This window comes from Mustela erminea, chromosome Y (assembly GCF_009829155.1).
Source record: "Mustela erminea isolate mMusErm1 chromosome Y, mMusErm1.Pri, whole genome shotgun sequence".
Classification (NCBI taxonomy): domain Eukaryota; kingdom Metazoa; phylum Chordata; class Mammalia; order Carnivora; family Mustelidae; genus Mustela; species Mustela erminea.
The window spans coordinates 3,162,960-3,188,452 of NC_045636.1; the positions used below are offsets into that span (position 1 = coordinate 3,162,960).

General features: G+C 34.1%; 1 protein-coding gene across 5 annotated transcripts in view; it reads left to right on the plus strand.

Annotated features, from left to right (window-relative positions):
- The window catches only part of LOC116583900 (cullin-4B-like), a 117,061-nt gene that overhangs the window by 8,235 nt on the left and 83,333 nt on the right, over positions 1-25,493 (plus strand). For 3 of the 5 annotated variants that reach the window (XM_032331898.1, XM_032331899.1, XM_032331900.1), the window contains exons 4-11: positions 4,066-4,169; positions 4,414-4,483; positions 7,267-7,340; positions 8,051-8,213; positions 8,332-8,421; positions 9,743-9,825; positions 10,377-10,444; positions 14,366-14,484. In XM_032331898.1, the coding sequence (XP_032187789.1) occupies positions 4,066-4,169; positions 4,414-4,483; positions 7,267-7,340; positions 8,051-8,213; positions 8,332-8,421; positions 9,743-9,825; positions 10,377-10,444; positions 14,366-14,484 (771 nt within the window). Of the gene's footprint in view, positions 1-4,065; positions 4,170-4,413; positions 4,484-7,266; positions 7,341-8,050; positions 8,214-8,331; positions 8,422-9,742; positions 9,826-10,376; positions 10,445-14,365; positions 14,485-25,493 lie in introns of those variants that run through there. The other 2 variants (XM_032331902.1, XM_032331901.1) reach the window with 2 other exon arrangements.

Here is a 25,493-nt window from a genome sequence, read left to right on the forward strand (position 1 = left end):
ATCAAAGTAATGCTGGTCTCTTAGAAGGAATTTGGAGGTTTTCCTTCCATTTATATTTTTTGGGAACAGTTTCAGAAGAATAAGTATTACTTTTTCTTTAAATATCTAGTGGAATTCCCTTATAGGCCATCTGGCTCTGGACTTTTGTTTGTTGGGAGATTGAATCAGGATTACTGATTCAATTTCTTTGCTGGTTATAGATCTGTTCAAATTTTCTATTTCTTTCAGTTTCAGTTTTGGTAGTTCATTCCTTCCTTCCTTCCTTCCTTCCTTTCTCCTTTTTTAAAGATTTCATTTATTTATTTGACAGAGAGAGAGAGAGAGAGAGAGAGAGAGCACAAACAGGTGAAGCATCAGGCAGAGCAAGCAGAGAGAGAAACAAGCTCCTCACTGAGCAAGGAGTCCGATGTGGGACCCAGTTCCAGGAACCTAGGATTATGACCTGAGCTGAAGTCAGCCATTTAATTGACTGAACCTCCCAGGGGTCCCAGTAGTGTTTATGTTTCTAGGAACTTGTCCATTTCTTCCAGGTTGCCAAGCTTGTTGCCATATAATTTGCTCACAGTTCTTATAATATTTGCATTTTTGTGGTGTGGTTGTGTTCTCTCCCCTTTCATTCCTGATTTTATTTATTTGGGTCCTTTCTCTTTTCGATAAGTCTGGCTAGAATTTTATCAATTTTATTATTTATTTCACAGAATCGGTTCTTAGTTTCACTAATGTGTTCTGTCTTTTGTTGTTAATAACAATGTCATTTATTTCTGGCCTAATTTTATTTCTCTTCTTCTGATGCCAGTATAGGCTTTATTTTCTCTTCCTTTTCTAGTTCCTTTTGGTGAAAGGTTAGATTCTATATTTGAGGTAGGTTTCTTTTGCAATATGTTTCCCTCTTAGTACTGCCTTTGCTGCCTCCCAAAGGTTTTGTACTACCATGTTTTCATTTCCATTTGCTTCTATGTACTTGTTTATTTCTTCTTGAATTTCCTGGTTGTTGGGGTGCCTAGTTGGCTCAGTTGGTTAAGTGTCTGACTCTTGTTCTCAGCTCCTGGTCTCAGGGTCATGAGTTTCAGCCCCACGTTGTACTTAGAAAGAAAAAAAGCTATTGTTTCCCTGTTCGCTTTCTGCTTAGATGAGCTGTCCACTGCTGTGAATGGGATGTTCAAGTCCCCTGCTATTATGGTATTATTATTAATGCGTTTGTTTATCTTTGTTATTAATTGATTTATGTATTTGGGTGTTCCCAAGTTGGGGCATATATATTTACCATTGTTACATCTTTTTGATGGATAGGCCCCTAATTACATTATAATATCCAGCTTCATCTCCTCTTATAGTCTTTAAAATTTGGTTTGTCTGAAAAGAGTGTGGCTATTCTGGATCTCTTTTGAAGTCCGTTTGCATCATAGGTAGTTCTCCATCCCCTCCCTCACTTTCCATTTGCAGGTGTCTCTATGTCTAAAATTAGTCCCTTGTCGACAGCATGTAGATGAATCTTGGTTTCTGATACTGATATCTTTGGTATCTGATTCTGAAACCATTCTGATACCCTTTGTCTTTCAATCAGAACACAGAGTCCATTTACATTCAGAGTAATCATTGAAAGATGAATTTAAGGTTATTGTGTTACCTGTAGAGTTATGTTTCTGGTGTTGTCCTCTGTTCCTTTCTAGCTAGTCTTTGTTACATTTGGTCTTTTTTCCCCACTCAAACAGTCCCCTTTAATATTTCTTGTGGGGCTTAGTGTTCACAGACTCCTTTTATTTTCATTTGTCAGGAAATTTTATCTCTCCTATCCTAATTGACAAGCTTACTGGATAAAATATTCTTGGCTGCATGTTTTTCCCATTGAGTAGGTTGAATATATCCTTACACTTTCTTCTAACCTGGCATGTTTCTGTGGGCAGATATGCTGTAAATTTGATTTGTTTTCTCTTATAAATTAAGAACTATTTTCCCTTGCTGCTTTCAGGTCTCTTGTATTTTGTGAATTTGACTATGACTGCCATGGCAGTGATTGGCTTTTGTAGAATTTAATGTGAGTTCACAGTGCTTCTTGGATTCTGATGTCTGTGTCCTTCCCCAGATTAGGAAAGTTTTCAGCTAAAATTTGGTCACCTGGGGATGCCTGAGTGGCTCAGCTGGTTAAGTGTCTGACTTTTGATTTGGGTTCAGGTGATAATCTTATGGTAATGAGATTAAGCCCCACACTGGACTCTGTGCTGGTATGCTTAGTCTGTTTAAGATTTTCTCTCTCCTCCTCCCTCTAACCTGCCTCCTGCCTCCACCCGCCCCTGCCATCCCTTGTCTGTGCACTCTCTCTGCTCTCTCAAAAAAATATTTTTGCTCAAATTAACCTGCCTCTTTTTTCTCTTTTGCACCTTTTGGGACACCTATGATATGAATATTACTCCATTTTAGAAAGCCGCTGAGTTTGTTCTGTACATCGTCCTTCATGATTCTTTGTTTCCCTCTTCTTTTCATCTCATATTTCATAATTTTTGGCTGTAATATTTAGTATATCTCAATAAAATATATTTTATTGATTCATTGGTCTGAGTCATCCATCATTGTGATGGCATGATCCATTTGGGATTGCATCTCAGTCTTTGCATTTTTAATTTTGGCTTGACTAGATTTTAGCTCTTTTAATTTCTACAGTGAGGGATTCTCTAGTGTCTTCTATGCCTTTTTGAAGCCCAGCTAGTAACCTTACAATTGTTGTTTTATATTCTAATTTAGACATTTTACTTATATCTGTATTGATTAAATCCCTGGCCAACATTTCTTCCAGTTCTTTCTTTTGGGCTGAATTTTTCCATCTTGTCATTTTGGAGGGGGAAAAAAGTAAAATCTAATTACATTTTTTTTTTTTAATTTCAAAAATAAATAAAGAAAGCTAGATCCTAGGTGTGTTTTTGTCAGCTTGTTGTAAGAAGCTTCCAGAGGTTGTTTTCTCTGTTTGTAGTTGTGCAGCTTTGTTCTTGAAGACTTCCAGTTGAATTCTGGGGTGTTCAGAATGAGTTGATATTTATTTAGCTGTGTTTGAGGAAGGAGGCTAGTTGGGTGCCCTCATTCTCTGCCATCTTACCCCCACACTAGAGATTTCTTTTTTCTTTTTAATTCAAAACATTCAGTTGTATTATGACAACTCTGGAAAGCAGCTCTGGCCCTTTCCCACAGTTTGTTGCTATTGCTTTTGTTTTGTTTGTTTGCTTGCTTTTAATCATTTTTCTAGACTTTTTTTCTTTGTCATATGTGATCCTTGTTCTATTAGTATAGTGGTTAGCTACTTATTTTATTGAGATATACTAAATATTACAGCCAAAAAAAAAAAAACACAAAAATTTTCTCTGCTCTTGAAGATTACATTTGTATTGGGGCATTCCTTCATTGGTTCGCCCTGCTACTCACAACTCTTAGATTTCTTTCATTATATTTGGGTGTATCCTTGATGTAAGCCTAACGTGAAATTAGGGTCTCTTCAGCTCTTTTCCAAGAATGTTCTAGGATATGTTCCACCATATTTGGTGACATCACTCCAGAGGTCAGTGGAGTGTATTTTAATATAAATAAAGTGTTTTTTAATTGTTTTTACAGGCATTTTAAGCCACACTTGATAAAATTGTGTATGGATGTAATTATTTTATTCATTATCTTAAATTCATTTATTAATTTTTAAATTTTATACAAAGGAAAAAAAATAAATTTTATACAAATATTATGACCTTTAAATATTCTGAAAGGTAAGAAGTGGTTTAACTTATGATTTAACCAACTAATGTGAGGGAATTATTTTAAATTTTGAAGAGTTAATTTTGGTGACTGAGTTCTTAGAATGACTGCTTAAGAATGGGTTTGTATATACTGATTTGGATGGAAGAATTTTAAATACATTTTCTGATTATAAATGCTGAAATATCTTTTTTATTATTTAATAGTCATTAAGTTCCTATTCATTTATAAATTCATATGAAATTCATACTCAGTATTCAGTATTATCAATAAAGGTGGAAGCAGTAGTTTAAACTGTATTTTATTTTTTCAACTTACATTTTTAATTTTCAGAGTGTTGAAAATCTTTGCTCCTACAATTTATCTGCAAACTTATATAAACAGTTGAAGCAGCTTTGTGAACAGCACATCAAAGCAGAAATTCATCAGTTCAGAGAGTATCCTTTTTTCCCCCTTTGTGTTGTTTTTCCTATTTTGTCCAATTTCCATGTCAGTATCAGTTGAGTGGAGTAATTAATTTGGCATATGGGATTAATTTTGTTTGTGTAAGATGTAGAGATGCTTGGACTTACGGTTAGCATTAATCAGTTTTACCAAGTACTATCTTTTGGAAGTTGTATCTTCCATTTGCAGAATGTGTGTCAGTTTTAGAATATAAGCTTTTTCTTAACATTACTTCATGTATTCTTTGGATACTGGCCCTTTTCTAAAGAAAATGGATAAATGCTGGCAAAATCATGGCAGACAAATGGTAGTTTGTAGAAATTGTATTTTTAGTTAAGACAGTTATTATGGAATGTGTTAGATGGTCTATAAAAGAAATAATCCAAAGTGTAGTACTCCTGCTTTATTTAAAAACAGATTTGAAAAGGATTTTATGGTAGAAGTCTATTCTTAGTTCTTTAAAATTTCAACTGTAATTTACTGGTTTGCTTACAGTTTGGAAATTTTTTTTTTCTAAGAGGTAATTATATTTTAGATATAGTAGTATTTAGCATTAATTTGAGATTAAATGAATGTCACAAAATACATGTCAGATTGGGTTTCACTTAGTAAGTACTACCTGATATTAGTAATTTATCATCTGAAGTTTGAATATACAAGGGAATGTGCCATAAAGGAATTGGAGCTATAACAAAGGGAATTATACTAAATTAGACAGATAAACTGTTTTAAATATTTTGACATAAGATATTTATGTGTTTTGAGGATGAAAATCTGATGCAAATTGTGGTCACTTTTCAATTTTGGTATAATAAACTATGAGATAATATAATGTGTTAATACTATTACTTTAAAATAGTGATAAGAATTTATATATTTTTAAATATAAAAGGGATGGCCCACATGAATTATGACATGAAAGTATTTATCTGATTTTTTTTATGGTTCTTTTTGAAAACATCTTTATTGGGGCATAACTGATATATGATAGGCCACAGATACTTACTTGAGCTTACAGTTCAGTAAGTTTTGACATATTTATACCCCTGGGAAGCCACCACCACAGTCAATAGTGAACACACCTATCAACTCCAAAAGTTCCTCTTACTCTTGGTTGTCCCTGCCCCTGGGACAGAACAGGAGCTGACATACGTCACCTTACTCTGACAGCAAAATCTTTGGCTGCCTCCATAAGGAGAAGAAAAAGCTAATGCTCTGTACCTCTTGTGGAGCTTATCTTACAGGAATTCAAAGGGAGAGGGATGTGAACTTTAACTGTTTAACTGATTGTTTGGAGTTGTTAAAACCATTCTCACTCATTTCCGATTCTCTCTCATATCCTCCTTAGTCATATAGATGGCTACCACATCACAGCTTTCTAGTCTTCACACTTACTTAGAAAAGTGATCATGAGTCTTGGCTCAAAATCAAGGCTGTGAACCATGCAACTATCAATCTCCTTAATCTCATGCAGCACTGTTACATGACAAGATTCTCTGGACAACATAATTATCCCTTCCTGTAATACTTCCAAACGCTCTATGCAGAGCTCCAAGGGGAATCAGCAAAGAGATGCCATAAATGTTTTAAGTTAAAGCAAAAAGTACAAAAAGCAAAAAAAATTTCTAAAAACAAATTATCTGTGAGTACAATCATTGCCAAAGTTAAGATTGTACAAGCATATTTTAAAATCTTATAAATTTAATCACATTATTTATAGAGATTGTGAACTTGCCACAAAAGTGAAAGACCATATTTAGGCTGTCTTTCTGGGTTTTTGATCTGTGATCCAAATCCAATCAAACTGTGATCCAGTTTGAAGGATTGTATGTAAGGGGAAACAAGCATGCTATATATGTTACTCCATGTAACATTGGACCAGATAAGCTGGAAAATACTTCCTGGAAAAATTCTTAGTCGTTGTTTAAGATATTTGTCATTCTTATCATACTTTGCAGGATCTCATCTCTTTATTACCTCTCTGGTTTTCTCTTGTTTCTCATTTGGTTTTCCCCATCTGTTTATGAAAGCAAGTTTGCATTACACATAAAGGTGTATTTAAATGATTAATGCTCTATTTCTTTTTTTACATGATGAATTCTTTACACATTTTTGAGATATAATTGAGACATAGCCTTGTGCAAGTTTAAGATATACAGTGTAATGATTTGATACATTTATATACTGCAAAATGATCACCGCAGTAGCACCAGCTAACACCTTCATCACCTCACATAATTACGGGAACATTGAAGGATTTCATTAACTTTCAAGTGTTTTTCAGTATAGAGGGTGTTTATTTTCACCACCTTGCTTTACATTAGATCTCTAAAATTTATTCATATTATAAATGAAAGCTCATATCCTTGCAATTACTGTTTTAAAATTGAAATGACTAAAAACTTATTTCTTAACAAATTCACTTTAGTAACAAATTTTTGTTACTAAATTTATCACCAAATTTAATCCTTAGTGTTTTCTCATTTTATTTTTCTAGTACAGCAGATATTAGCATATAATACGGTAGTGAAAATTCTCTGGTTTCATCAATACTCTTTAAAAATATAAAGGGGTCTTGAGACAAGAATATTTGAGAACTGGTATTGCTGTATATGCTCACATTGCAATTAATTTATACACAACCATTATATTCAGAGTAAAGAATTCTCTTGTTACTCTGTGTGTCTTCAAATACAAAGCATAAGATCTTGTATTTGTACATAGCCTTGGTCCTAGGTAGGTATTCCTGTTAATTCCTCATAGTTCTTCTTGTTTTATTATCCACAACTCTAGCTCTCTTTTATTTTCTGTCCTCTAATCTTCTATTGTTTCTTAGTTTTTACATGAGTAAGCTATGTAAGTTTTATTTATATTTCTCCATTAATCTTTATTATTTAACAACTAGCAATGTAGAAAAAAAGTGAAAAATTTGAAAGGCTCTCTTTCCGAGATAAATAAATATACTACTGACCAGGTTAGATTTATAGATTGATAGTGATGTTTATAAATAATGTGCTTTTCTTAAGATTTAATAATTTAACCCCCAAATTTTTCAGACATAATGTTTTACCTTTGTTTTATTTCTGACAGAGCATGATTAGGAACATTTTTCTGTTCCTAGATAGAACTTATGTTTCTCAAATTTCGATGTTGTCTTCCATTTGGTAAGGATACAATTAATTACTTGAAAAATTGTTGTATGTAATTTGTGATCACTTTTTTATCTCCTAACTGAAAGAAGACCTAGTAAGATAAATTTATAAACTTTCAAAAATAATTTCAAAAATCTGTATTTCTCTATATTTATCATGAAAGAAAAATGTTTTGAAATTGTATTTGATTACACAGTAGCACAGATTATATGTCAATTTTTAATTGATCTCTGTTAATAAACTATTTTATTTCAGAAACATACAAATTCTAAGATATATTCTAAGATAACATCATATTTCATATACTTTATTATTAAAACACTAGAAAGTCAGTAAACTGATATTAAATTGTGTTAATGAAGGCTGAAAAATCTAAAATAGAGTGATTGTAGCAGCTTTGGAGTCATCCTAAATTTTATTTTATTTTATTTTTTTAATTAAGGAATTAGGCATGACATCCCATATACTTAATATACTCTGAAATCTTATTTATTTTGATTGATTTCAGACCATCAAAAACAAAATAGAAGAATTTAGCCAACTGTAGGTAGAATGAACTTTACATCACAGTGTATTTTCTTTTGTGTGTGGGGAAGTGCAATATATATAAAAAAGTATAATTGATGGCAAAAAACCCCACAAATTTACAGAACAAAATTACAAATATTTTACAAAAATATTATTTATTTAGGCAGGTTTTTATTTTGTTGTCATTGTTTCAGGGACATGGGCCTTGAATTATTTAAATCATATATAATTTGTGATCAGAATATTCACAGCAGGATCATAGATGGAATTCTTCTGTTGATTGAAAAAGAAAGAAATGGTGAAATGATTGATCGATGTCTGATTCAAAGGCTTTTAACTATGCTTTCTGATCTACAAGTAAGTAATTCTTTAAGTTTAATTAAATTGAAAACTGATTTCTAACCTGATATTTTAAAGATAAGTTTCAACTGAGGTTTTGTTTGTTTGTTTGTTTTTTTAATATATTCCATCTTAGATTTACCAAGAGTCATTTGAAAATAAATTCTTAGAAGAAACAAGCCAGTTCTATGCAGCAGAGGGAAGGAAGATAATGCAAAAAAAGGAGGTACTTGAAATTGAGATGACAGTTATAAATTCTTTCATTATCTGTGGAACAGATCATTAAATCCTTGTGGAGATGGTTCTCCATCTCCAATGAGATGTTTATAATTCCTGTATATATTTTGACATATTTTTCTTACTGACACTTTTTTTTTCTTTTCTTCTTCATCAGTTGTGCTAAAATTTTGTCCATTTTGTTGACCTTTTCAAAGAACCAGCTATTGATTTTTAGTTTTTTTTTTTTCTGGTTGGTTTTTTCATTTCTATTTCATTAAATGCCACACTATTTTTTTTGCTTGCTTCAGGTTTAGTTTGATCTTTTCCTAGTGTCTTTAGGTAGAAAATTGGGTTAAAAAAAGTTAGGTTATTGTTTTGAGATATTTCCATTTCAAATCTAGTTATTTGCAACTATAAATTGCTATGTAATAATATGTTATCTGTAATCCTTAATGTAATCCTACATTCTGGCTTTATTTTCAATCACATTAAAGTACTTCTTAGTTTGCCTCTTGATTTCTTCTTTGACATATTAGTTGTTGAGAAATGTTTAATTTCCACATATTTGTGAATTTCTCTAATTTCTCAAATTTGGGAATTTCTCAAAATATCCCATTTTCACTCCAGTTGTGAGTAAATGAGCACACATGGTACGATTTTGGGGTATGATTTGTATGATTCCATTCTTTTTAAATACATTCGCTTGTTTTGTGGTTTGAGGGGCTCTGTCTCGCTGAATGCTCCATGTGTGCTTAAGTAGAATGTGTATTCTACTGTTGGGGGTATTTTGCAAAGGCCTGTTAGTTCTTGTTTAGTGTTGTTAAAGTCTTTTGTGTCCTTGCTGGTTTTTATCTTGGCGCCCTATCCATTATTTTTCTTATATAAGATACATATAGCTATATAAGATATATCATATCCTATTTTTATATCTTATCGTATATATCATTTTATAATCATGTGTGTACATTCTATGTATACTATATAGCATATACATATATGCCACCAGCTACTGATGTCACCAGCTGTTGTCGAATTTTCAGTTTCTCTTTTCATTTCTGGCAGCCCTTTGCTTGAGTATTTTATGGTTTTGTTTTACTTATATTTAGTTTCAAACCACAGCGTTTCCAATTACAGATTATACTCTGCTGTATAATTCTTGGGATTCTGATTATATAGAAATGAACGGAGCATGTACCTGTGTCTTTATGACACTAAACTGATTTAAGATAGGAATATTTATGTTTGCCTGCTTGCTTGTTTTTATTTATAACTTTTGTGCTTTAATTCTTATGATTCTTAGAAATAGGAAACTTAAAATATTTTTTCAGATTCCTGGGTGTCTTTACCATATCCAGAAGCTCTTAGAAGAAGAGGTAGACAGAGTTAGAACCTACCTACACCTTAATACACAGTAAGAATTACGTATTACGTAATTATATATATGATTACATATTTATTATACTTTAAGATCACTACTATTTAAAGAGATTTATAATTATCATATGATAAGATGAAATCATAAATTTCTTTCCTTTTTTTGCTTAGTTCATCCCCAACTTCTTCATTTGTATCAAAGTAATGGGAATGCCTAACAAATTTCTTTGTTAAGTTTATTTTTCAAGTTTTTGGGGAGCCAAAGTAGGAAAATCTGTTGTTGATCTTGTTGAATTACAGATGAAAGAATATTTTTTTTGTAAACTCAATGTCTGTTATTACCTAATTTCCTCCAATTAGGTAATGAGAATTACAGGTGATTTTTAAAATCAGGAGAAGTTCATGCAATAAAATTCAATCTTACTGAAGATGATTAAGATCATCAAAAATAGCAATTTTATGGTAATGATACATGAGTAACAACTTAAGATGTCAAAATTGATAACAAAGGCACTACCCTCTTGGGGAGTAGTTTTAACTCTCCAGTATGAGAATCTTTTAGTAATCTAAAATTTTGTTTTTAAACAGGAAGCTATTAATTGCTATTGTAGAAAAGCAGCTTCTAGGTGAACATTTATCAGCAGTTCTTCAGAAAGGTAAATGAACAGATATGTCTAACAAAATAGTATTAAGGAAAAATAATTTTTTTTCATTTTAAAGTTTAATTATTGTATTCTGTGTTACACATCTTCTTTGGAAGTGATATATATGAAATGAGATAAAAAATTTTTTTCTCATTTGCAGCAGTAGTTTTTGTCATGTAAGTTTAGTCAGGTTTTTTAAAGTTAAGAATACTAAATGAGAGTTATTTATATGCCTCAAAATAGTAATGTGGTGGAGGGTTTTTTTTTGGCTGGCATTTGAAAAATGTATTACACTATTTAATGTAATTTAATACATTTAAGTTTCATGGGACTCTTGGTTTAGGCTCAGGTTGTGATTTCAGGGTCCAGAGATCCTCGCCTTTGTCCTGTCCCACTCACTAGTTCACACTTCCAGGCTCAACACAAGGAGTCTGCTTGAAGGGTCTTTCCCTCTGATCTTCTCCACTCGCGAATGGGCATGCTATTGCTCAAATAACTAAATAAATGTTGTTGTTGTTGTTGTTGTTGTGTTGTTGTTTTAAAGAAAACAGTCTGCCTTGTGACATCCAACCAAGAAAAAGATTTAGGCATAATTAGGGTAAAAAGGGAGGGTCAGTGTTGCTGAAGTATCCTGAAAAGATTTTTATTAGAGATCGATGAATGTTGGTTTTAATCTGGAGAGAGTAGATGTAGTTGATCACATTGGCTTCTTGAACAGTTGGGTTATATTGTAGATATGACTGAAATATTTTTGAGCAGAAAGAGCATGTAGATGAATATTCTAGTAACTTTGTAGAGAGAGAGGGAGACCTGGCTTTATGGTTAAGAAGAGAGACTATTACATTAATTAAGGTAATTTTATCACTGGTCAAGGACTTGATTTCAACTGTTAATCCAAACTGTTCTATAACTTAAAGTTTTACTCTTAACCTACATATTTAGTTATTATGTTTACTTATTACCACTTGAAGTGACTTGTAAACAGATAAACTAAAATTTAACTTTTTTGATAAGAGAAATATAAAATAGAGTAGGGAAAACACAAATACTGATTTTTTCCCCCTATGTTAGATGTACATTCACACCATCAAAAATAGATTTATTAAAAATAAGCAACCTACTTGAACTGCTTGCCATGTCTCAGGGGCATCTTTAGCCCTCTACACTGGGCAGTGCCTTTCTCTAGTGCTTTGGAACTGCAGATTTGAAGCTTGCAGACTGGCCCAGGCTGCACGGCTTCCCCTGGAGCTTCTCGTGGCAGTATTAGTAGGGCTTCATACAAGCTACTTGGCACCTCGCTCTGATCCCACAGTGACCGGGGGAGCAGTGATGTTGGGCAGCTTTCTGGTCTGGCCATAAATATATTTGGAAAATTTAGTTTGTAAGTCAAATTCAGTTTGACTCAGAATTACCGTTAGAAGAATTAATGTAATTTATTATATAAGGGAACTTGGAAGACTCCTGAAATTTAAAAAAAAAAGTTTTAGTAAAGGAGATAAAAGTTTTATTTAGCATTCATTTTCCTAAGTTACTTGAGCATAATCTAAGCATATTTATCATTTGTAATGATCCTGAAACTCAGCTCTTTGCACTCACTCTGAAAATGCTCTTTCATTCAACACCAACTTTTACACTTTACTGAAGTCACAGTTATCTAAAACCTTAAGTTGTTACGGTTTATTTATTTTTATTTTTATTTTTTTAAAGATTTTATTTATTTGACAGGCAGAGATCAAAAGTAGGCAGAGAAGCAGGCAGAGAGAGGAGGAAGCAAGCTCCCCGCTGAGCAGAGAGCCCCATGCTGCAGGGCTCCATTCTAGGACTCTGGGATCATGACCTGAGCCAAAGGCAGAGGTTTTAAAGCACTGAGCCGCCAGGTGCCCTAAAGCAATGTTAAAAAACTACATAAAGGATTGACTAGATTTTATAATGGGTTTGTGAATAGAAAAAAACCCAAGGTTATTAGCACTGCATTAATATCCCTTTTAACCTTTACACACACAAACATACAACTTTATGAGCTTCGATTAGCATTTTCCTTTTTAATTCCTGCTTTTTCTTGTTTTGTACTAATGGTTTGTGTTCTGTGAATAAAATAAATTAAATTTCCTACAGCTTTAGCATTGGAAGCTGATATCATGGATGGTGCCTCACACCATTTTTCTCCTTTATTTCTTAGATTTACCAAAATAGGAGGACTGACTTGTACTTTCCAGTAGAATATATAACATTTGCCCGCTCAGATTAGTAATCCAGGAACTTTAAAAGGCAGTCGAACAGTTTTATAGAATTAGGTACTAATGTTTTTAAACACATTTTTAAAGAAACTACAGGGGAAAAAAAAACAAAAACAGGTGGGTTTCTACTAAAAAGGGGGTGTCTTTGTTTATAGGGTGAGTAGAGAATAAATCCAGAGAAGTCTTGAGTATGTGTATATAATTGAAATAAACCAGAAATTTGTTATCTTAAAGAAAAGAGGGGGTCCTTCTTGTCTTTAGCTTTATTTGGTTTTGTTTAGAAGATAATTTAATCAATTCATCAGATTTCTTTTCATTTATGGAATAAATTGCTTACACATCATGTTCCCTTTGCAAAGGGAACAAACACTAACATTCCTTTTTGTGTAAATTGAAATTAGAGATTTGTAAAAGTTAATTGAGGCTCCAAATGTGGAACGTTTAGATTTTCTTCCTATTTTTAAAGATTTTTAAGGATTTCCTATTTTTAAGGAAGGATTTCCTATTTTTAAGGATCCTATTTCTAGATTCAAAAAGTATTTCAGTGCCAACGTTTGTCCTCTTTTAAAAAAATGAGATATAATTTTTATACCATAAAATTAACCTGTTTTAATACATATATTAATGAAATTGGACAGTCATCACCCTGTGCATTTTAGAACAACCAGTGACTTTTTAATGATTGAAAAATTTCAGTTGACCATTAGTCTTTGATAATCAGAAAAGTCGATGAAAATCCATAATCTAACATAATCATTATATCTTTTCTCAACTTATTATTTTTTTTTTACTGAATTTAAATTTAAAATACCAAAAGACTTAACACTTCACACAAACCATACTAAATTGTTATCCTGAGAGTGTGGATTGATTAGAAAGGTATTTATCAACTATTAGAAAGGTTTTTATCAACAACACAGTGGGAAGTGAGAAGTGAACTGAAGTAAAATAGAGTTTTTAGATCTTTGAAGTTGAGGAATGCTGATAAAATTCTAAAACCTTATATTATTGATCTTACCTTACTGATTGATATATGTTAACTATGATACATATAGTTCCAAGAAACAGAGTTGGCAGAAAGTTTTTTTGGACAGTGAGGGTTTACTCAGTTTATTCGTGATGAGGTGATGTTAATATATTCTGATGCTGAACAAATATATTCCTGTATATCCTTTGCATTCTGGGATTTTTTTTTACATTTATTTATTCAGTGATTAGATTTGTTCATATATTTGAATACACTGTATAGCATCCTTTTTGGACTTGATCATCTCTAACTTATTTCTCTTCTCATGTAAAAATCAATACCTGGTAGTTAATCGATATTTAGTGTTTCTAATTACTAATTTTTAAATTAGAATTTAAAATTCCTCATTTTTCCTGCACACTAGTGTTTACTGTATTGCTTTTTAATATATAACATATTTGGGGGCAATAATTTGAAATATGCAGTGGTTTACAAAGCTAGCAGTTATGAGAATTAAAAAAAAATAGTCCAGAGGCATAATTTTTTTTTTATTATCCGTCTGATGATTGCTTAAAAGAAACTTACTGCTGTTACTGTCATTTGTATGGTTTAGGAGTGTACTATTTTAAATTGAGTATCTTAATGTAATAATCTCGAAGTAATCATTTAACATATATTTGAGGTGGATATTTATATTGATGACTTTGTCTTCATGTTTCTAATAATCAGGCTTATGCTATCTTCTTGATGAAAACAGGATTGAGGATTTGTCTCTACTTTATCAACTGTTTAGTAGGGTAGACTGTGGAGTTCAAGTTCTTCTCCAACACTGGATTGATTATATAAAGGTACTAAAGAAGATAGAATAATTGAAAAATAATTTAGATTATTTATGGCTTGTTTTCCCACTCCAAAGATGTATTGTACTTTTACTCTAGAAATTTTTATCTTCTTATCTAAGAAATGTTTACTAACTTGAAATTCACAAAGTATCTGTATTTTAAACTTTCTTAAAACTCCTTTTTTCTCTGTTTATAAAGCCCCATCCTGCCCCAAATAATATTTGCCTTTTGAAGGGGAAGGATGGAAACATTATTTATTGGTGTAACATTTTATTTTGCTTTCCTACCTTTTATTTATTTTACCACCTCACAGTTTTAGTCTCTTGTTTAGTAACAACAATTATTGAAAGAAACTGTAAACATAAAATGTTTTGGGGAAGCAGAGAGGGAGGGCAGCTTTCTTATTCTAAAGATCAAAGGGAGTCCTTCACCAGCTCAACAGTTCTCAGCTGTTCAGGGTTTTTCAATGAATAATTAATAAAGTTTTATAAGTGGTGAATAACAAATAACATAAAATTTACTGTGTTCACCATTTAAAGTATACAGTTTAGTGGCATTTAGTATATACATACAGACAGCATACATAGAGACAGATAGACAGAAAGTAATTTAGTAACTGCCAGAGGTTGGGATGGGAAGATAAAAGGAATGGCTGCATAGTGGGTGCTGGTTTCCACAACCATCACCATTTAGCTCTGGATTATGTTCCGTTATCTACTAGAAAAACCCAACACCCATTGCAAGTCACTCTCCTTATTTTCCCCCAGCAACTACTCATCAACTTTCTGTCTATTATGATTTATCTGTTTGGGTATTTCCTAGAAATTGAAACATAGAATATGTGGGGTTTTTTTCTGGATTCCTTTACTTAGGATGTTCAATATGTTTTGACACTCTTTCATTATTTTTAGTGGCTGATATGTTCTGTTGTGTATCTGCACCACATTGTGCTCGTCAGTTTATAAATGGACACATATTTGGATTGTTCCCACCTTTTGGTTCCCAACTTTTTGGGGACAGGTATTGGGAATAATCTTTCTTTTAAAAATTTAACTTAAATTCCAGTTAGTTAACATACAGTGTAATATTAGTTTCAGGTGTACACTTTAGCTATTGAGCACTTCCATACACCACCCCAGTCTCCTCACAAGTACAGTTCTTAATCCACATCACCTATTCAACCCATCCTCCACCCACCTTTCCTCTGGTTGCCATCTTGTTTTGTTACTCTAGATTTAAGAGTCTTTTTCCAGGTTTACCTCTGTCTTTCATTTTTTGCCTTTTGCTCAGTTGTTTTGTTTCTTAAATCCCATATATGAGTGAAATTATATGGTATTCCTTTTCTCTGACTTATTTTGCTGTAACTCCATCCATGTCATTACAAATGCAAGATTACATGCTTTTTTATGGCTGAGTAATATTCCTGTGTGTGTGTGTGTGTGTGTGCGCGTGTCTGCACGTATCACATCATTTTTTTCCTTTCAAAGTCAGTGGACATGTGAGCTGTTTGCATAGTTTGGCTATTGTTAGCAATGTAAATAATGTAAACAAACATCAGGGTGCATGTATCACTCTGAATGAGTGTTTTTGGGTAAATACCTAGTAATTCAATTGCTTTTGGGTAAATACCTAATAGTTCAATTGCTAGGTCATAGACTAGCTCTATTTTTAACATCTAGAGGAACCTCTGTACTGTTTTCAAGAGTGGCTGCACCAGTTTGCATTCCCACCAACAGTGGAAGAGGATTCCTCTCTCTCTCTGCGTCTTTGTCAACATGTGTTGTTTCCTGGCTGGTTAATTTTAGCCACTTTGACCAGTGTAATGTGGTCCCATTGTGGGGTTGATTTGTAATTTCCCTGTTGATGGGTGAGTTGAGTGTCTTTTCATGTGTCTGTTAGCCATCTGCGTATCTTTGGAAAAATGTCTATTTGTTTTTCTGCCCATTTTTAATTAGAGTATTCATTTTTTTGGTGTGGAGTTTTAAGTTCTTTATATATTGTGGATATTAACTGTTTATCAGATACATCATTTGCAGATATCTTCTCCCATTCCATAGGTTGCTTTTTAGTTTTGTTGATTGTTTCTTTTGCTATGCAGAAGCTTTCTATTTTGATGAAGTCCCAATAATTTATTCTTACTTTTCTTACCTTGCCTCAGGAGACCTATCTAGAAGACAGTTGCTAAGACTGCTGTCAAAGAAGTTACTGCCTCTGTTATTTCCTGGGATCTTGATGGTTTCATGTCTCACATTTAGGTCGTTCATACATTTTTATTATATTTTTGTGTATGGTGTAGGAAAGTGCTCCAGTTCCATTCTTTTCCACGTTGCTGTCCAGTTTTCCCAACACCCATTTGTTGAATACACTAATTCAATGTTTCCTTCTTTGTTGAAGGTTAATTCACCATATAATTGTGACTTCACTTTTGCGTTTTTCTGTTCTGTTCTATTTAGAGCTATGCCTCTGTTTTTTGTGCCAGTACCACACTGTATTAATCATTACATCTTTGTAGTATAGTCTGAAGTCCAGAACTATGGTGCCACCAGCTTTTCTTTTTCAAGCCTGCTTTGCATTTGGGGTCTTTTGTGATTCCAAACAAGTTTAAGGTTTGTCCCAGCTCTTTGGAAAATGCTGGTGGTATTTTGATAGGGATTGCATTACATGTATAGATTGCTTTGGGTAGAATAGACATTTTAACAATATTTGCTCTTCCAGTCCATGAGCATGGAATTTTTTTTTTTCCATTTCACTGTGTCCTCTTCAATTTCAGTTTTCAGCATACAGATCATTTTCCTCTTTGGTGAGGTTATTCCTAGGTATCTTGCTGGTTTTGAGTGCAATTATAAATGGCGGAGCTTCCCTTAATTTCTCTTTATGTTGCTTCACTATTCCAGATTTCTGTATGTCAATTTTGTATCCTGCAACCTTAGTGAATTTTGTATATCCTTTCTAGCAGTTTTTTGGTGGAATCCTTCAGGTTTTGTAGCTAGAGTATTATGTCATCTGCAAAGAGTGAAAGTTTTCTTCCTTGCCAATCTGCTTGTCTTTTATTTCTTTGTGTTATTGTTGTGGCTAGGACTTTCAGTACTGTGTTAAACTACAGTGGTGAGAGTACACATCCCTATCTTGTTGAAGAAAAGCTGTCAGTTTTCTCACTTGAGAATATTAGCTGTAAGTTTTTCATAAATGACCTTTATTATGTTGAGGCATGTTCCCTCTAAAAACCTACTTTGGTTGGTGGTTTTCATCATGAATGGACATTGTACTTTGTCAAATGCTTTTTCTTTGTCTAGCGAAATGATCATATGGTTCTTATGCTTTTACTGATGTGGCATAGCATGTTGATTGATTTGTGACACTGAACCATCCCTGAAGTTCAGGAATAAATCCCACTTGATCATGGTGAACGATTCTTTTAATGTATTGTTGGGATTAAGTTTTCTAGTATTTTACTGAGAATTTTTGCATCCATGTTAATCAGGATATTGGTCTATACTTTTCTTTTTGAGTGGAGTCTTTATCTGGCCACATAGAATGAATTTTGAAGTCTTCCTTCCTTTTCTGTTTTTGGAATAGTTTGAAAAAAATAGGTATTAACTCTTCTTTAAGTTTTTGGTACATGTACCTGTGAAGCCACATGTTCTTGGATGTTTTGTTTCTTGAAAAGATGTTTTGATTGCTTGTTCAGTTTCTTTACTGGTTATCAGCTTCTCAAGTTTTCAATTATTTGCTCTTTAAGTGTTGGTAGTTTATATGTCCTTTTCTTCCAAGTTGTCTAATGTGTTTTTCTAATACTCTCCTGTAATTGTTTGTATTTCTGTGGTCTTGCATGTTATTTCTCTTCTCTCATTTGTGATTTTACTTACTTGTGTACTTTCTCTTTTCTTTTTGATAAGACTAGTTAGATGTTTATCAATTTTATTAATTTTTACAGAGAACTAGTCCCTGGCTTCAACCTTTTCTTTTCCCTTAAATTAATTAATTGATTGATTAATTAATTTTCCATGTCATTGATTTCTTGTCTAATCTTTATGATTTCCGTCTCCTTTCTTCTACTGGCTTTGGACGTCATTTGTTCTCCTTTTTCTAGGTGTTTTAGATGTAAGGTTAGACTGTGTATTTGAGACTTTTTTGCTTCCTGAGGTAGGTTTGAATTGCTATGTACTTCCCTTGTAAGACCCTCTTTGCTGCATCCCAGTGGTTTTGGACTCTTGTGTTTTATTTCAGTGTACTTTTTATTTTTTTGATTTCGTGGTTGACTGGTTGACTTTTTTTTTAAGGATATTGTTTAACTTTTGTATATTTGTGGTCCTTCCAGACTTTTTCTTTGGCCTCAAGTTCCATAGTATTGTGGTCAGAAAATATGTTTCATATGATCTCACACTTTTTGTACTTATTGATGCTTGCTCTGTGGCCTAATATGTGATCTGTTGTGGAGAATGTCTTGTGTGCACTTGAAAACAGTGTGCATTCTGTTGCTTTGGGGTGGGATGTTCTGAATATATTTATGAAGTCCACCTGTTCCAGTGTCCAAAACCATTGTTTCCTGTTTGACTTTTTGATTGGGTGATCTGTCAGTTGACGAAAGCGGAGTGTTAAAGTCCCTACTATTATTGTATTATTATCAATAAGTTTCTTTACATTTGTTATTAATTGTTTTATGTACTTGGGTGCTCTCATATGTATTTACAATTGTTAGATATTCTTGTTGGCTTGTCCCCTTTTATGATTTTACAGTGCTCTTCTTTGTCTCTTGTTAACACTCTTTGTTTTAAAGTTTATTTTGTCCGACATAAATATTGCTACTCCAACTTTCTTTTGGCACCATTTGCATGATAGATATTTCTCTGTACCCTCATTTTCAACTTGCAGATGCCATTAGGTCTAAAATGAGTCTTTGGTAAGCAGCATACAGACGGGTTTTATGTTTTATATCCATTCTGACACCCTGTGTCTTTTGATTAAACCACTCAGAGCATTTGCATTCAAAGCAATTATTGATATTCATGTATTTAGTGCCATTTGTTTTTGTTTTTTCTGGGCATTTTCTGTGATCCTTTCTTGTCTTTGTCACCTTCAGTCTCCTCTTCGTTCTCAAAGAATTCCCTTTAATATTTCTTGCAGGGCTGATTTAGTGGTCATGATCTCTTTTCATTTTTGTCTGGGAAACTCTTTACTTCTCCTATTCTACATGACAGGATTGCTGGATGGTGTGCTCTTGGCTGCAGATTTTTCCCTTTCAGCATGTTGACCATACAATGCCACTCTCTTCTGGCCTGCCAAGTTTCTGTGGATGGATCTTCTGCTAAACTTATGGTGGTTTTTCCTTGAAAGGTAAGGATGTTTGTCTTGCTGCTTTTAAGATTTTTTCTCTATCACTCTATTTTGCAGTTTTAATTACTGTATGTTTTGGTATTGGCCTGTTTTTGTTGATTTTTGAAGGGCGTGCTCTGTGCCTCCTAGATCTCAATGTCTGTTTTCTTCCTGAGATTAGGGATGCTTTCAGCTATGATTGCCTCAAATAAATTTTCTGCCCCACCCCTTCTCTCTCTCCTTCAAGGGCTCTGTGATGTGAATGTTACTACATTTGATGAAGTCACTGAGTTCTCTAAATCTATTCTTATGTTCCTTAATTATTTTTTTCTCTCTTTTATTCACCTTCATTAATTTTCATAACTTTGTCTTCTGGGTCACTAATTTGTTCATCTAATCCTTCTAGACTGTTCATTGGATCAAGCTTGTTTCTAATCCCATTTTTGTGCACCTTTTATTTCTGACTCTTTCTAAACAGTTTTTTTTCCTCTATAGAAAATGGCTCCCTGAAATCTTCTGATCTTTGCTGAGTCCCCATGAGTATCGTTAGGATTGCTGCTTTTAGTGGATATCAGGCATGTCACTTAATATCTGTTTCACTTAGATCTCTGGCTGTGACTTTACTTGTTCTTTCATGTGGATAAATTCTTCCATCTTTGCATTTTGTCTGTGTTTCTGCCTTCTCTGTTTTAGAAAAGCCATGTATGACTCTAACTACTAATAGTAGTGTCCTGTATGGAAGAGGTCATGTATGGTTCAGGGCCTTGTGCTTCAGGGAGTGTCTTGCTGTGTGCTGTGTGTACTCTGCTGCTGTGTTTTGAGTCATCTATTTCTCAGGCCACTTATCTGTAGACATTCTTCCTGCCTGCTATGTGCAGTGTTTGTACCCTGGCCAGAAGGTAGCAAGTTTTAACTAAGTGTGCTCTGGTCTGCTTATGAAATGAGACCTGACACCATGTCTATCAGAATTGAGGCCCTGAAGAACTCTCTGTTTGGGAGACATGGTGTGCGCAGGAGTTTGTGCTAGGCTTTTGTGGGGGCTTATGTGTACCATGCTGGGACTGAGGCAAACTTGACTGAGAGGGGTGGTCTTTTCAGAGTTCCTTGAAGTACAACTTCAATTAAGCAAGCTTAGGCAGCCAATGTAGGCTTCTGGGCTGCTTCCCACAGATGGCTCTGTGTTTATCCTGAAGGGTTGAGGAGGAAAATGGTGCCAGTCACTTCATTTATTCCCGGGGAGGTGTCTATGCCTCTCAGGGACACACTCCAAGGAGAACAGATAATCTGCTGTGTGCCCCAGCTGTGCTTCTGATCTTGTTTCTACACCATCTGTACTTGGGTTGTTTGCTTGCTTCCTATTCAGGAGCAGGGCTGTGCCCTGAGGGTTCTATCCCAGCCTAGCCCACTGACCTTTAAATATCTATCCTTTATTTCGCTAAGCCTAGTACCCTCTAGTTCCAATAAGTCAATCAGAGAAAGATAATCATCATATGATTCCCCTGATACAAGGAAGTTGAGAGGCAATGTGGGGAGGCTTGGGGGGTAGGAAAAGAATAAATGAAACAAGATGAGATAGGGAGGGAGCCATAAGAGACACTTAATCTCACAAAACAAACCGAGGGTTACCAGGGGAGAGGGCGTAGGGAGAGGGTGGTGCGGTTATGGACATAGGGAAAGTTATGTGCAATGAAGTGTGTAAATCTGGCTATTCACAGACCTTTACCCCTGGGGCTAATAATACATTATATGTTAATAAAAAAGTAAAAAATTAAAAAAAAATCTAGCCTTTAACCTCTTTTGATTTCAGTGGCTTTGGGGAAATATTCTCCTTTTGTGATCACCTGTAGTTACCTCTTTCTCTCCCCCTTCTCAGCTACCAGGGCTCCCTCCCCTCCATAGCACATGTGTTCCCCTTCTCCATCAAACTACATCTCTCTACTTCCCACCATCCATGTTTAGTGTGGCCTCTTCTTTCCCTTTAGTTGTGAAGTTTGTTATCTCAGTTCTCAGATTGATTTCTGGGGGATTTAGGATGATTTGATGTTACCTAGTTGTTCCTGTGACTCTGGGAGTCTAGGGTACCCCTGGTCTGCTGCCATCCAAGATTGGAAGTAGTTCTGATACAAACTTTCATATATGCCATTGCTTGAGTAATCTGTTATTTTCAGTATACATCCAGAAATGAAATTGTTGTTTCATATTCTAAGAAGTGAAATTGCTGTATTATATTGTTATATTATATTGTTATATTATATGTAATATATTGTTATATTGTAGTTCAGCAATCATTAGAGTATTTTCCACAGGGCTCTACCAAATTTTTTAAAAGTCTTGGTTCTGTGTGACCTTTTCTTCTATTTGTTGAAAGAGTTCAGGAAGATTGGTATTCATTTTCCTGTAAATCCTTTTTAGGTTTGGCTGGTAAAACACTTCTGTATCTGTGCTTTTCTTTGCTTTCTTTGCTTGCAGGTTTTTCTGAACTTTTCTTTGCTTGTTATAATTCCATCTAGATTGTTTACTTCTTTTTTCCAGTTTGGTATATTTTGAGCTTTTCAAAATGGGTCCTTATCCATCTAAATTATCTAATTTTTGTTGTAAAATTGTTTACTGTTTTGACCCACCATCTCTTCATTTCCTCAACCCCAACCTCTGGATATCATATTCTCTCTATTTCTGTAAGCTCTGCTTTATAGTAATATTTTACATCTAGCTGATACCCTAAAGTATTATTTTTTATATGTCTGGCTTATGTCCCTTAATAAAATGTTTTCCACACTCATCCATTTTTTTTTTAAACGGCCCAAGGTTTTTTAAAGGTTGAATAATATCCAGTTATCTCCCTATATACAACATTTAGGACACTTAGGGTGTTTTCATTTCTTGGCTACTATGAATAATGTTGCAGTAAACATGGATGCATATCTATTTTAGAGATAGTAATTTCATTTCCTTTGATCCACACGCAGAAGTGAGATTCTTGGATCACATAGTAAGGAAAGGGTATATCTTTAACTTCTTTGATCAGTATTTTAGAGTTTTCAATGTATACATATTTCACATCCTAGGTTAAATTTATTGCAAAGTATTTTAATTGTTACTTATGCTAGTATAAATGGCTTGTATAAATTGTTTTCCTTTTTGTTCCTTGACATAAGTCATCATTAGACCATAGAAATTCAACAGATTGTTATATGTTGACTTTGAATCTTGTGGTCATTGTTAGGCTATAGAAATGCAACAGATTGTTGTATGTTGACTTTGTATCTTGAGAATTTTTTTTTATTCTTCTCACTTGATTTTTTTTTCAATTTTTATTTAAATTCTAGTTAGTTATTGTATAGTGTATTATGGTTTCAGGAATAGACTATGTGCTTCATCACTTACATATAACACCCAATGCTTATTATAGCAAGTGTTCTCCTTAATACCTATCACCAGTTTAGCCCATCCGGGTCCCTCCCATCAACCCTCAGTGTGTTCTCTGTGGTTAAGAGTATCTTAATGGTTTGCTTCCACCTATCTTTTTTTCCCTTCCCATAGATTCATCTTTTTCTTAAATTCCACATGTGAGTGAAATCATTTGGTATTTGGCTTTCTCAGACCAAAACAAATTAATGTCACTTACCATAAAATACTCTAACTCCATCCACGTCCTGGCAATGGAAAGGTTTCATTCAGTTTGATGGCTAAGTAATATTAATTGTGTGTGTGTGTGTGTGTGTGTGTGTGTGTGTGTGTGTGTGTATAAATACCTAGTAGCGCAATTGTTGAGTCATAGGATTTTTCTGTATTTAAACTTGAAGGAATATCGTATTGTTTGTTATTCAGAGCTGCACCAGTTTGCATTCTGGCAGTAAAAGGGTTCCCTTGTCTTCACATACTCACCAACACTTGTTCTTTTTTTAAATTTTTTTTATTTTTTCAACATTCCAGAATTCATTACTTATGTACCACCCCTAGTGCTCCATGCAATATGTGCCCTCCATAATACCCAACACCAGGCTCTCTCAACCCTCAATCCTGCTCCCCTCCAAAAACCTATTTGTTTCTCAGAGTCCACAGTCTCTTATGGTTCTTCTCCCCTATTTTCCCCAACTTACTTCTCCTTTAGTCCCATCCATATTGATACAGAAGTTGGGTATTCATCCTTTCTGATGGAGGCATAATACTTAATTGTGTATATGGATCATATCATCTTTATCCATTTGTCCGTTGAAGGGCATCTTTGTTCTTTCCACAGTTTAGCAACTGTGGCCATTGCTGCTATGAACATTGGGGTACAAATGGCCCTTCTTTTCACTACATCTATATCTTTGGGGTAAATACCCAGTAGTGCAATTGCAGGGTCATAAGGCAGCTTTATTTTTAATTTTGTAAAGAATCTCTGCACTGTTTTCCAAAGTGGCTGCTCCAACTTGTGTTCCCACCAACAGTATAAGAGAGTTCCCTTTTCTCCACATCCTCTCCAACACTTGTTGATTTCTGTCTTGTGAATTTTGGGCATTCTAACTGGTGTAAGGTGGTATCTCAATGTGATTTTGATTTGAATCTCCCTGATGGTTAATGATGGTGAACATTTTTCATGTAGTCTCTTAGCCATTTGTATGTCTTCACTGGAGAAGTGTCTGTTCATGTCTGCCCATTTTTTGACTGCATTATCTGTATTTTGGGTGTTAAGATTGAGGAGTTCTTTGTAGATCTTTCATATCAGCCCTTGTCTGTACTGTCATTTGTGAATATCGTCTCCCATTCCTCGGAGTGCTTCTTTGTTTTCTTGGCTGTTTCCATTGCTATGCAGAAGCTTTTGATCTTGATGAAGTCCCAGAAGTTCATTTTTTGCTTTTGTTTCCTTTGCCTTTGGAGACATATCTTGAAAAGATGTTGCTGTGGCTGGTGTCAAAGGCGTTACTGTCTATGTTCTTTTCTAGGATTTTGATAGATTCCCCCCTCACACTGATGGCTTTCCTCCATTTTGAGTATATCTTTGTGAATGGTGTAAAAGAATGGTCAAGTTTCATTCTTCTACCCATAGCTGTCCAATTTTTCCAGCACCATTTATTGAAGAGACTGTCTTTTTTCCACTGGATATTTTGTCCTGCTTTGTCGAAGATTAGTTGACGTTGAAGTTGCGGGTCCATATCTGGGCACTCTACTCCACTGGTCTGTGTGTCTGTTTTTGTGCCAGTACCATGCTCTATGGGTGATCACAACTTTGTAGTAAAGCTTGAAATCAGACAACATGATCGCCTAAGTTTTGTTTTTCTTTTTCAACATTTCCTTAGCAATTTGGGATCTTTTCTGGTTCCATACAAATTTTAGGATTGGTTGTTCTCTGACTTTGAAAAACGTCAGTGGAATTTTGATAGGTGTGGCATTGAAAGTGGAGATTGCTCTGGGCAGTATAGACATTCTTCTTATCCATGGGCATGGAATGGTTTTCCATCTTTTTTGTGTCGTCTTCAATTTCTTACATGAATGTTCTGTAGTTCTTTGAGTACCTTTACCTCTTTGGTTAGGTTTATTTTCAGGTTTTTTATGGTTCTCGGTGCTATAGTAAATGGAATTGATTCTCTAATTTCCCTTTCCAGTGTGTCATTCAATGCTCCTGTTTCCTTATTGGTTTTCTGCTTGGATGATCTATTACTGAGTAGTGTTTCAAGATCCCCTACAATTAATATTCATATCAATATGACTGTATACTT